Here is a 13,183-nt window from a genome sequence, read left to right on the forward strand (position 1 = left end):
AAATATAAAGCATATTATAATTTAAAAAAATTAAGAAGTAATACAAATGTTAATTACAGATTCCTGTAAACTTTGAGAATTAACTTTTAAAGTTCAGCAGAATAGTAGATACGTAACAAGAACATTCAGGTGATCTGTACAACAGTTTAAAAGAGTGACTTAATGTCTGGGAATAATCCCCTTTAGTTTAAAATTTGATTTTATCACCATCTTAAATTCAGACTTTATTAATGTGAACAGGGAAACACAAACCTTCTTTTGTAATGAATGAAAGCAGAGACCATTGTCTTTACAGTGGAGTAACTAATTTATTATCTCGGGTAATCGAACAAATAGAAAGGAAGCTGAGTACGATAATCAAGCTTTTCCTGGAGGGTATTGGGCAGATTTGAACCTTATAAATCAATTTCAACAGAAGGAACTAGAAAGGCTTTTTGGGGTACTTTGCAACCAATGTTTTCTATGCTGATGGCAAACTTTGTAAACAACTGTGCAAAGATGGCTCTAATATCATGAAGTTTTTTTCCTATTTCTTTTAAAAGGCAATAGTTAAGATATAAAATTGGAGTAAATGAAGATGTTAATATATTAAACAATTAATTTATAAACATTTAAACTTATAGATATCTTACAAAACAGCTCTGTGATAATAAAAATAATTTTTGCAAACATAAACAAACATGAGTGAAACATAGTACAAAAACGTCTCATAAAGAGCATGTTAGCTGGGAGAGGGAAGAAAGTCTTAGACCTGAAATCTAACAGTTTCATAACATAAGATATTCCTAATTGTACTTCACATACATATTTTTAACACTGAAATATAAAAAAATTGAAAATTTCAATAATTCCTTATTTTAAGGCCACTGAAACAAGTTTCACATTGTTAAATGTTTGTGCTGTGTTATTTAGAGTCCAAGGATGTCTGGGTTAACGCATCACATCCATTCTGTGTTTTCCACCGAACAATACATTCTGTTGTGTTCGCTCCTTGAATTCACTAATAAAATATCAGTGCTCAATGCCACATGTCACAATGTCTAGGATTCATTCATGAAATGGGAGGATGCTGATTTGCTGCAGATGTGGTCTGACTCCAAGGACAAATGGCTCTTGGGATACAGTTGCTATGACAATGTTGCTGCTAGGATAATTCCAAGGATCACAAGCAAAATAACTACACAGATAATAATGAACATCATTTTCTGCAAGATAAAGAAAAACATTTATTAATTTGCAAGATAGCAAAGGAAAGAAATCACTAATGTCATTTCCTAACAAAATTCTCTTGGAATTTGAGATGGTTTAAAATCCATCATCAAGAAAGAGACCCCACAGGTCATAGGAAAGGGAGGAGTGGGGAAGAGACGTTCCAGAGGCAAAGTATGAAGTTACAGACACACATACATTAAATTAAATGAATTTAGTAATTTAAAATACATACTATTAAAGCAATAACCAGTGACTCCTAGAGGTAAAACACAATGCCTACTTGGCACTATGTGGGTTCTTGACGAACACTCTCTATCGATCACAGTAAAATCCCAACTATTGTTTCTTGGATGCGTTATACATCTTCTTATAACTTTAAATGGATTTATTTCTCATTTGCTGAAAAAAAATCTTATTTATCCTTTTTTTTTTACATTGAGGTAAGATGCATGTAAAAAATCAACACACCATTAACTCAGTCTTCTATCGCATCCTCATCCCAGAGGAAGGCAATACAACATTTAACTTTTTGCTTCCAATTAACAAGCATCCTTGCACAGCTGAAAAGCTAAACAATCTCTGGCTTGAGAAATCTAGTCTCTCTAGGAATACCATCTATGGGAGAAGGTGAGGAATTCACAAAGATGAAAGGCATATCACACTGTCTGACCTCGAGTTCTCTTGGTAAACAGCAGAGATGCATCATTTTAAACTACAGTTACCAAACACATGGCACACTTTCACCTGAGAAACCACAGCTGCTGAAACTGGTCAGTGCTGAGAACGCCATCAATCACTGCATGAGTTATGAAGACAAGCATGGCCAGGTCCCTCAGGAAACTCTCCTGTCAATTACTCAGAACCTAGGGACCAGAGCCTGCAGGACATCACACCCTCACATTTCATGTCACTTATTAATATATGCACATTTCCTGGAAAGCTGAGGCCTTGGTCCTAACCATCCTGACATCTCTTCGTGTGTCTCCCTGCGAGCCTCTCTCAGCATCTTTCTAGGCACACCTTTTTCCTTGGGTCCATCACTCCTTCCTTCCCAGCAGTACCACCCTTCAGCTCCAGAACCTGTTCCATATGCCCCTGTTAACCTCAGCCACCAGGCGGCTCTGCACCTCGCTGCCATCCAGGCATCTGCCAGGTCTCTGGGTACCATGCATGGGTGTGTGCTTGCACATCTGGCTTTTGGAAATGCCTCCTGAATCCCACACCATGGCTGGGTTCCTGCACCCTCAATACCACAGATGGGACGACCATTCTCGTCCAACATCCTGCTCACAGCTCCAGTCAAATGCCTGGACTTCTCCTTGGTGGCCCATGCACACCCTGAGTCAAGCTGCCACCTACTACACCTAGATCACAGCCACGTGCCCTCTCAGCCACATCCTCGGATAGAAAGCCGGGCATCTGGGCCTTGCTGCAGTTACAGGGACCAGGATTCCCTCCACACAGTGCCTGCAGGCCCAGAGAAGGCTGTGCTGAACCACTTGCTGAAAGAATATATTAGATGTTCAAAAGTATAATTAAAGACACCAACCACTGCATTTATATTAAAAAAAAAATTGTTGGTATGCATTCTGATGTGTTTTGTGTTCACATATGCTTAAAGGCATGAAGATACAGCAGCCCCCCAGGACCAGGGCATAGAGCAAGCCTGGGGCTCCCCCACAACCATGCTGGGAGGAGCCTGCCCTTATTCAACAGCATCGTCACAGCTCTGATCTCAAATTATGTTTATCTTTAGCAGAAACACATCCAACTAACCATATAACGGCCACTAGGAAAAGCTAAGAAAACGCAGAGTTTATACACAGTTCATAAAGAATTCTAAAATAGTTTTTAAAGACATTATTATTAGTGAAGGAAAATCACATGTCATTAGTTCAGCAGAGGCAACAGGAAAGCATAGAGAGACACATAAACGTCCTGCCTGATGAAGAGAATGCTCAGAGCTCCTTCTGCCTCCTGAAAAAAATGGCCCACTAGCAAACTCAACATCCTGGAGCTTCCGAGTGCAAGCCCATGCTTCCGTGAATGTCAGAATCCTCACCTGCTAACTGCGTGCTCAGCGCACAGATCCTCACACTAGGAAACACCTCTTCTTTAGTAAAGTGCCAAGTGTTTATCAAGCCAGCAGCTGCTTTCACAATAAAATAACTAATTCATCAAGGACTACTTGTCACAATCTGGATACAATTTTAATTCCAATGATTATGCCAAACAAACATTTTAAAATAAATAACTAGTATGTCCAAATTTGAGACACCAGAAAGCATGCTAGCTTGAGAGGTGAAAGAAGGATGATTCCAAATGCATAAAAAGAGACGAAAAGCACAAAATCTACCAAAGTTTGGTGAAAGGTGACCCTCATACAGTGAATAGAAATAAAGGTGCTCTAAATAAATAATATCTTTTGAGTATCTTTTGTATTCCAAACCCTTTAAATTAAGAATTAACAGGCACGCTACTCAGTACAAGTTTTCATTTTAATGTGGACACATTTAAAACAAACTGGATGATGCCAGTGGAAACAAGTGAGACGAAGTCTATTGGTTCCACTGAGTATTCTTCAAGCTTTTGTCCCATTTCCTCTAATTCCATAGTAAAATGGTGAGCAAATAAATAGCTCACAAAGCACGTTCGGTTGTTGCACTTATTCTAAGAATTAAAACTTAAGAGACAAATTAAATATTAAATGTTAGTTTTTTCATTGAGAATTAATCCTCATTACTAAGGTTATTCCACTAATGAGGGGCCCCAATAAGGAGGAAACGTCTTTCTGGATCAAAAACAAAAGCCTGAAGAGTCAGGAGCTGCTGCCACCCCTACTATCACATCTAAACAAATCCACGGGTTTCAGAAAACAGCAGGAAGACAACCCTGCTTTAGAAATGGATGGCAACTCAATCAATGCTTATTCTCAGCACACGATGACTAGAGACCTGAATTCAGAAGTCAGGCAAACACTCCCCTGGCAGGCTTTTGTTACTTTCCAGTATTTCCGAATTGGGCGAGCACCACTATTAGCTAATTGGGCGAGTAAGTAAGCAGATTAGTTGATTAGTTACTTACTGCCGTGCTGGCAGAGACATGCATGCTGCCGTTATCCACATCATCACTTGCCAACTGATAAACCAATAATTAGAGCAATCACAGCCAACAGAACCAGTGACACAGCCACAATTATCCACTTTTTCTGTCAAAGAAAAGCAAGCTGATTATATCATGGTTAATTCCATATTGCCGTATTAGAAGATACCATTCATTTAAAAGTCAAATAATCCATCGGAATGTGTTTTAAAATCTAAATTGTGGGACAATGATTAATTGTTTGACAATTTTCAGTTGTCCAAAAGAGGGATTTTTAATTTAATGAGGTCAGACTATTTGGAGATGTACTATTATAGAACTTGAAATATTACCTTTTATCAATGAGAAAGCTGCATGACCACATTCTTTTGATAAATTTCTGATGAACTGAGACATACAGCTGATTTTTTTTTCATGTATAGAGAGCTGTGTGGCTAGGTCAGCGAATTAGGAAATCAGTGATCTGTTTAATAAGCCCTACACTTTTCTTCTTGTTTGTTTGCTGTTGGCAGGTAAGTCCTTCACTTAACTGCCACACTGAACAAAACAGATCATTCCACTAGCATCATCCGGTCTCTCAGGGGCTAACCCGGCTGCCCTGGGAATGGAACCAGGACACCATGAGAGAAGATGGCCAACATCTCGAGGACCACACACCCAACAGCAGGGTGAGAGATGAACAAGCTGTGGCTGGTTTCAGATGTCAGGCCTCGAGTTGGAGAAGTCGTGATGAATTTCGAAATGAGCCTCAGGTTCTGACCAGTGGTCACTCCAGGTAAGGCACTGCCCCGGCCACCTGCTAGAGCAAGGCCATCTCTGCCAGATCAGGATGAGATGAGGACGTCTCATGGAAATGTTCACTGGTCTGACCTGCTGTTCAGGTCACGGAGAAAGGATGGGACCTGTCCTTTTTTAGTGACTGCTTTAAAGTGTAAGTCCATTTTGTGCCTAAACCAGAGTACTTCACACTTGGACCTCACCACCTCACTTTAGTTTAAGGCTCAATATTTCAAAATCTGGTAACACAGAATGATGTAAGAAACCATGTCTTACATCTCAAAGATAATTAATACACAGATATTCCCAAGAGAAAGCAGGGTGCGATGCTTTGCAGGCTGACACGAAAGCCCTGATGTGCCTCATATTTGAGAACATCTATGGACCATTGTCACGGGTGAATCTGACTCTTCATTTTTCCTCAACATTCTGAAACTCCCTCTTTACAAGGCCTTGGTGATATCGCATGGAAATCTCCCCTGACAGGCACTGAGAAAGGCATCTAACAGCAGGAGGGAGAGTGACAGGCACTGAAAGCAGGGGTTTGGTGCCTTGGGTCGCTCTTCTCTACACTGGGGAGAAAGCAACCAAGATGTGACCAAGATGTGATGGGCGAGGTCACACAAGGAGATACACAGTCTTCCCATCCCTGAATCAGAACTGAGTTCTATAGTTTTGCTGTTTCCTTAGAAAGCTTTCACTATGAAGATATTAATCCTTTACAAAGCTTCATTGTGAGTGCTACATAACATCTGAGGTCCATGGTCTCAAGCAATTCTCTTTCCTCCAATCCAAAGGATTAGCAAATAACCTAGCGAATAAAGTGTTCACTGCATAAAGTGTGTAACCAATGATTTTTAGGAGAATTTCCAGTCCCATGAGTTTTATATGTCCCTCCAAATAATGACCCAAGAAACACAGAACTCTGGAATTGAAAAATATTCAACCGAGGAAAGGGAGGTGGGGCCAACTTTGGCAACCCTAGTAAGGGTTATCATTACTTAGAACTGACAGGGTTCACCGTCAACATAACTTCAAACATTTCAGCAAAAAGAATTACTTCAGTTTTCGAATGCAAAATTAATGTAAGAAGTGTTTATTTCCTGAAATACATTTAAGAAGGCTTGCATCAGTGTATGACCACGTGAAACCAAATCCAGAGGAAAACGTACTTTAATTCTGAAAGACCAAACTCACCCTTCTTGCTTTGCTTTGATATTTAATAGCTTTCTTCGTTTCTTCTTTAGCATGTTCTACATAGTCTGCGGCATTCATAACATTTTTTTCTATGTTGTTGATCATTTCACCCTTAAAATGAAAAGTTTCAAACTTAGAGGACACTTTCAAATGACTTAATTGTGCCTCTTAAAACAGTCAGAGAGCAGGAATAAAGTTTCCACAGGAACGTAATGTGCATGGAATGGACACTGAAATATTTTTCACATTTACAAAAAGATGAGACCATTATAAATGTGCCAATATGAAAAGTAATCAAAATCCAACTTACATTGTAAAAAGAACTAAAAGGGATGGGCAACAATGCTGACAATTAAAGGCATATCAAGTAGGCTTTGAGATATGCTTTAATATAGGAACACTTTTAAAATGGGCACAGTCAATGAGAGGCAGCTGGCTTTAGGCTAAGCTAACATTTACTATTATGCACATATGACTTACAAAGAATGACTTCTTTTCTAATGGGTAGACAATATTTGTCATTTCTTTAAAATACCAGTAAACTAGGAATAGTTTATGTCTCCCATTAAATTGACTAGATTAATGAGCAAAAAAATGTAAAGTGAGGTGAACCCAGTGAAGCGTCAGGGGAGAAGAGCACATTACCTGGTTTTCTGTCCACCAGCAGACATAATCTGCAGCAGTGAATAGTAAAGCATTGGAGAGTGACGCAGAGTTAACTTACTCATTCACGCATTTCAACATACTAGTCAGTTTTGACTAAACATATTTTGAATTAGATGAGTCAATACAATGCAATACTAACAGACTTCTGAAAGGAAACAATGCAACGAAGCTAAGAAGAATACATTAATATATCAATTTTTCTAGTAGAGATTAACACATCTGGCATAGAACAATCCTAACTAAAAGTCCAAGGTACTCTAAAATCTTTAGTAATAACAAAAGTACTCAAATTGGTCTAATTGTCTCACTGGTTTCCTTTCTGAAAACAAAAGCTGGCAGCAGCCAGACTCCCAGTTCTCCCTTTTGGCATTGTGAATGGCAATGGGCGCCCCCAAATCAGAAAGGAGTGAACCTGCCCCATCCCCACCCCATCTGCAAATTCATAGCACCTCAGCTCTGTACACACTTTTGTGGCAAAGTTCCTCAAGCTAAATCTTCAAAAGGTTGGTGGCGATATGGAGGTTGAATCTGGTACCCAGATGGACTTCCCAGTGCTCCTTACATAACCCAGGAAACCGGCAAACAGGCCCATCAGAGGACCGTTCCTGCCACAAGAGACCCTGAATCCAGCCTCCGTGGGAGGGAGGACACAACTGTGATGTGAATCCTGAGATGCTCAGGTACGAAGACTTTGCCTTCACAGGGCAGTCGGCTGGACTCAATGGCCCATCGACCCATGAGTGACCAAGTGTGAGCCTCACACTTGAAAAGTCTCGGAGGACATTATTCACCATCACAAGAGGGGGGGCAAGCACCCCCACACACCTAACTGGAACCACCAGCTTTATTTTACACTGAATTCTATGTTCTTTTTTTGTGTATGTGTGTGTTCTTTTTTTATGCTTTTAATTGGAGGAAAACTGCTTGACAAAGTTGCTTTGGTTTCAGCCACACAACAATGCGATAATCAGTCATAATTTTATATGTGTTTGTGTGTGTGTATCCCCTCCCTCTTGAGTAAATTTCATCTTCTTAAAAAACTGCATTAACTTCTGCAGTCCCTCATAGGGGTCTCCTCATACCTGCCACCTTCTGCTTGTGATACTGAACACTGTAGTAAGTATAAGCTTCTATTTATGTCACAGTCTATCCCCTCTGGTGCTATTCTTTTATATATTTCTCCAAATTATTACTCTAATATCTGCTCCTTGTAGAAAACTTGAAAATATATTTTAGAGAAGAAAACTAACACTCCCATAGTCCCACTGTTGCTATACTGCTTGGCATATTTCTTTCCTTCCGTGAGGACTATTTCAGGTAGCTGACTTTATGCCACACACACATATATATAGCAGTATAAGGGTGTATGCTGCATATATATTTACATTTATACGTAGAGGTGTATATACACATATGCAAGTGAAGTGAAAGTGTTAAGTTGCTCAGTTGTGTGTGACTCTTTGCAACCCCACGGACTGCAGCCCACCAGGCTCCTCTGTTCATGGAATTCTCCAGGCAAGAACACAGGAGTGGATAGCCATTCCCTTCTCCAGAAGATCTTCCTGACCCAGGGAGCAAATCTGAGTGGAATTCTCCAGGCAAGAACTCTGGAGTGGATAGCCATTCCCTTCTCCAGGACATCTTCCTGACCCAGGGAGCAAATCTGAGTCTCCTGCATTGCAGGCAGACTGTTTACCATCTGAGTCAACAGGGAAGCCCCATATGTATACACACATACACACATACATATAAGGTTGAATATTGCCCTCTTGTGTCAACTTAAATTCCAGCACAGACATTTGGATATTTCATTCAAAATCTTCCATGAACAAAGTTTATGTTGTCTACTTTTGGTTGCTTAACAGCCTACGCTATGGACACACCATATCTTAAATCAGTCCCCTACTGCTGAAGATTTAAGGTGCTTCGAGCATTTGAGCCTTACATGGCAGTAACGGTACAATCAGTTTTTGAATTACAAGACTGGATCCAGAATGATGGCTTTCCCGATAGACTGGAGTCAAATATCAGGTTTTACAAACCACAGCTCTCTGTTTCAGAGAAGCAAAGATGCGTGTGATTACCTGAGTCTCCACGAACATGGCCATGTCCATGAACATCTCATGCAGCTCACGGATGCTCGTCTCCAGCTTCATGATGTCTTTATGACGGGACTCGATTTCATTGAGAGCCTGTCTAGTAATTTGTGAATCTGATATAATCTTTGAAAAACAAAAACAGAGGAGAAATACTGATGAACTTAAGATCATTCTAGAGGTTAAAGAAAAAAAAATCTGTATAAATACAAACATGCGGGCCACACAGCCGCCTGGCACTCACATCTGACGTGAAGATGGAGGGATTCCCACTTTCCAGCATCTCTTCCAGCTCATCGTCGGTGGTAGTTTTTCCAGCTAAAATATCAACAAGGAAAAACTCCACTCAGTATGCAGCAGTAATTTTAAATTACCTTTGCATCCATAAGTTAGCAGGTAAAATCTGTGTTGCTAACATTTGAACCAGTGTTTTTCTATCTTTTCCAATATATTTTTTGGCAAGTATTAATGATGACAGAAATTAACATAAGCCCTTAAGAAGTAGGAAGAACAGGAAAACATTCATGAAAAACCTTGTAACTGGAATGACTAATAAAAATCCAAGTTTAGTATGGGTGAGAAACAACTATAAAAAGGAAATGATAAGATACAAATTTTTGGCGTATCAGTTTTCCTAAAAGTTTAACTGGCTTATAGGAAAGCAGGGTAAGCTAGACTTAGCATATGTTAACTGGAAATAATAAAGATTGTATAACTAGAATCAGAGGCTCTAATACTTTCTGTATTTTGGCTATTAATATTTTTTCTTGAGTTAAATGTATTAATGCTTCCTATGAACAAGTTCACAGGATTTTGGAAAAACCCAATGGATAATTCCTATTTTCACACTGTGCCACAAAAGACAAAATTAAATGAATAAACATCATAATAATTAAAATATAATTTAATATGAACATTCACAGCAGTATTATTCATAATTATCAAAAAATAGAAACCACCCAAAGGTTCATCACTTGATGGATGTACATACATAATGTTAATATGGTCCATCCACACAATGGAACATGATCCAACAATAAAAAGAGATGAAATACTGATGTTTGTTGCAGTAAGGCTGAACCTTGAAAACCCTGTGCCAAGTGAAAGAAGCCAGTCACAAGAAACCATATATTGTATGACTCCATTCATATGGATGCCCAAATAGGCAAATTCATAGACAGAAGAGTAAACAGGTGGGTGCCTGGGGCTCTGGAGAGAGAAACAGGAAGTGCCTAACAATGGGTTTCCTTTTGGAGGGATTAAAATGGTCTGAAATCGACTGTGCTAATTTACATACTAAAGACCACTAGACTGTACACTTTGAGTACCATTCACATGGTATGTCAATTACATGTCAACAAAGGCAAAATGTCACTGAAGGAGGTTCCAGCTCACAGCTGCTCTCTTCTCTCCAGGCCCACAGGAGACCCAGAGCAGTCCTGGTGGACGCTGCACCCACCCGAGGCTTGTGTTGCAGCTGAGGGACCCTGATCTTTCACAGCGGGGAGGAAGCAAGCCTGCCTGACCTTTGCTCAGCAAGCAAACAGCCTTCTGCCCAGAGGAAAACCTGAGTTCCATCCTCCAAGGCTACACAGACAAACATCCTAGGAAGAATGTCTGGCGCAAAAGGGCAGGAAGTGTCTGCTCACCAGACATGCAGAATCATGAGAACCATGCAGACTGTCCCCTGAGATGGGGCAGGAAGGGGTGCGGACACAAAATTACATGAGGAAGTGACAGCTGGAAGCTTTCCAGATCCAATCAACACTTTACAGGTAACAGTCATCAGAAAGTAAAGTCCACTCACTTAGAATCTGCTGAAGGATGTAAGTAAGTAACAGGTTGGCTGATTCAATGAATGGGAAGCTATGAAAGGACTTTACATTTTACAGTATTGATAAAAACAGGGATGAAATTACTTTTTTGATGGTACATACTTTCATGTCAGACCTTAAGGGAAAAAAAACCACGTTTTTAACAAAAATAACACACTCACTGACTCACTTATTTCTAGCTGACGCTGTATACGGCCTTTGCTTCGCTCCCGAAATAGAGTCTGTGCTTCGTTATATTCTGTCATGACTTCCACAAACTTTCGAGATAGCACTGAATGCTTTAACATAGAAAAAAATAGAGCAATATATAATGGTCATTTCTTCTACTAAAAGAGAAGGCTTTTCACTTACATATAAAAACATTACATTCTATAAATTCAAACTAATGTGCTTACTCCTTCAAATGGGAAATAAGAATACAGCTTACTGCATACTGTAGAACAGAATCTGTGCTGAGAACTTCACATGCAGAGGAACTCTGCGTTGTCTTATTTGATTTTCAGTAACCCTCCTGTACTATTAATGTCCCTCATTCTACAGAAGGGGTGAAAACCATCATTACGAGAAGTCAATTAGCGAGTGGTCACAGGCTGACTGGGGTCAGGCTGGCACTCAAGCAAGGTGTCCCCAGAGCCTGAATCCATAATCATCATTTGTCAAGTAGAGTTAAGTGGGCTAAATTTCACTTTGCTGTACCATCAGACTCTAAAAGATGAGGACTTCATCATGAACACTAAATGACTCAGATAATTCTCTGCTCTTCAGAAGAGATTTCTGCTGATGGGCTGAACAGACTTTTTTCCTTCATCATCTAGAAAGGGAATCTATAAATACTGTCTTTATGCAGAAATGCTGTGAGCATTAATGTGACAGTAAGGATGTAATTATTCTGAATTTTAAAGAAGGAAGTAAAAAGACTTCTTAGTCTTCAACATTGCTTCACACTAGAAAAGGCTGATCATCAAACCTGGGTTCTTCGGATACGAAGCTCCACAGAAGTTCGGTTTCCACCCTCATCCTGATCAAAACTCTGTTCAATAGCTAGAAGCAAAGAGGAAGGAGTTACTTTTTAATTTTAACAAAAATGAAAGGTTTTCAAGCCTAAACTCAAACGTATTTAATCTTTCCAACTCCTAATAAATGTGTGAGTTTTGGTAAGCATCAGGTGTTGATAATGTCACAAAATAAAACCAGATGTTACAGCTTCACATTTCAAAGTGGATAACCTGAATTTGATCCAGTTTGGAGAACTTAACTGTCCATCCACAGGGAATACAGGGTATAGTGAAAGCTGTTGAGCGACATTAAAGGGGTGAAATCAGTGAAACTCTGCAACAGGGCAACTTCTGATGAACTAATGTCCTGGTTTCTCCAACCAAGAGGGAAACGTGCTGGGAGTGGGGAAAGATGGAAGAAGAACCTGACCTGAAAAAAAAGCCTTAAATGACATAACAATCAATCATAGTGTATGGTCCAAACAAGAAAGCCAATTTAAATAAACTGTTGAAGAAAAACTAAAAGATCACTGGGAAAGTGTGAGTTCTGACTAGACAGTTTATAATAAATAATAACAACTAAGGTGATTTAGATATATACAAGAGCATTGTAGCTGTATTGGGGGGGATCCTTGTTTTAGAAACACACACTGAAAACTATATGCTGATGAAGTCCTAGATATCTGCCATTGGTTGTGAAACCAGCTGGGTGGGGTGGGGGCCACTGAGACCTGCAGAGCTGTAAGTGTGGACCCCGGGTTTGTGGTGGCAACCCCTTCCCCCCATGTATGTCTGAAATTTTCCATAATAAAGGTTCCCTTTGATCATCAGATATGTTTTTGATTTGAATGTTATTTTGCAAAAATTAAACACACTGTGTCTTTCTGCCACATCAAGAACCACCACCTCTGTTTAAGTCCCGCAGGGAGGCCGTGGGCACTATCAGCTGAGCTGAACTCTAGGAAAGGCTCACAGGACCTCACTAGCTACAAGGCCATTCAAGAAGAACCTGGCAATTCATGCTGGAGGCTACCTACCTTCTCAAGTATCTACAGTTTAGCCCCAAATGTCATAACAATATAAGAGATAAACAGTTTATAAGCAAGTGCTCACTCCTGTGGAACATGAATGAGTGCCTCACTCCAAACTGTAAGTATTAGTAGGCCTTAGCTCTAGCTCCTCATGTGTGATCCTTAGAGCTGGTAGCTTAAGAATTCTAGAATAATGAGGAACTTAAGCAAGGCTCACTATTCCAAGTTCATACAAATGATTTATTTTACAGTGGTCACAATCTTAACTTTTG

General features: G+C 39.8%; 1 protein-coding gene across 2 annotated transcripts in view; it reads right to left on the bottom strand.

Moving 5' to 3' along the window:
• Positions 1–283: 283 nt before the first annotated feature.
• Positions 284–13,183, bottom strand: part of STX2 (syntaxin 2) — a 38,362-nt gene continuing 25,462 nt past the window's right edge. The window contains exons 5-11 of one of the 2 annotated variants that reach the window (XM_065904524.1): positions 11,853–11,926; positions 11,055–11,163; positions 9,295–9,368; positions 9,039–9,176; positions 6,289–6,399; positions 4,297–4,420; positions 284–1,205 (exon numbers count right to left, since the gene is read on the bottom strand). In XM_065904524.1, coding sequence (XP_065760596.1) covers positions 4,340–4,420; positions 6,289–6,399; positions 9,039–9,176; positions 9,295–9,368; positions 11,055–11,163; positions 11,853–11,926 — 587 coding nt within the window. In that variant the 3' untranslated portion in view covers positions 284–1,205; positions 4,297–4,339. The remainder of the gene's footprint in view (positions 1,206–4,296; positions 4,421–6,288; positions 6,400–9,038; positions 9,177–9,294; positions 9,369–11,054; positions 11,164–11,852; positions 11,927–13,183) is intronic. The other variant, XM_065904525.1, reaches the window with a different exon arrangement.

This window comes from Muntiacus reevesi, chromosome 13, assembly GCF_963930625.1.
Source record: "Muntiacus reevesi chromosome 13, mMunRee1.1, whole genome shotgun sequence".
NCBI lineage: Eukaryota > Metazoa > Chordata > Mammalia > Artiodactyla > Cervidae > Muntiacus > Muntiacus reevesi.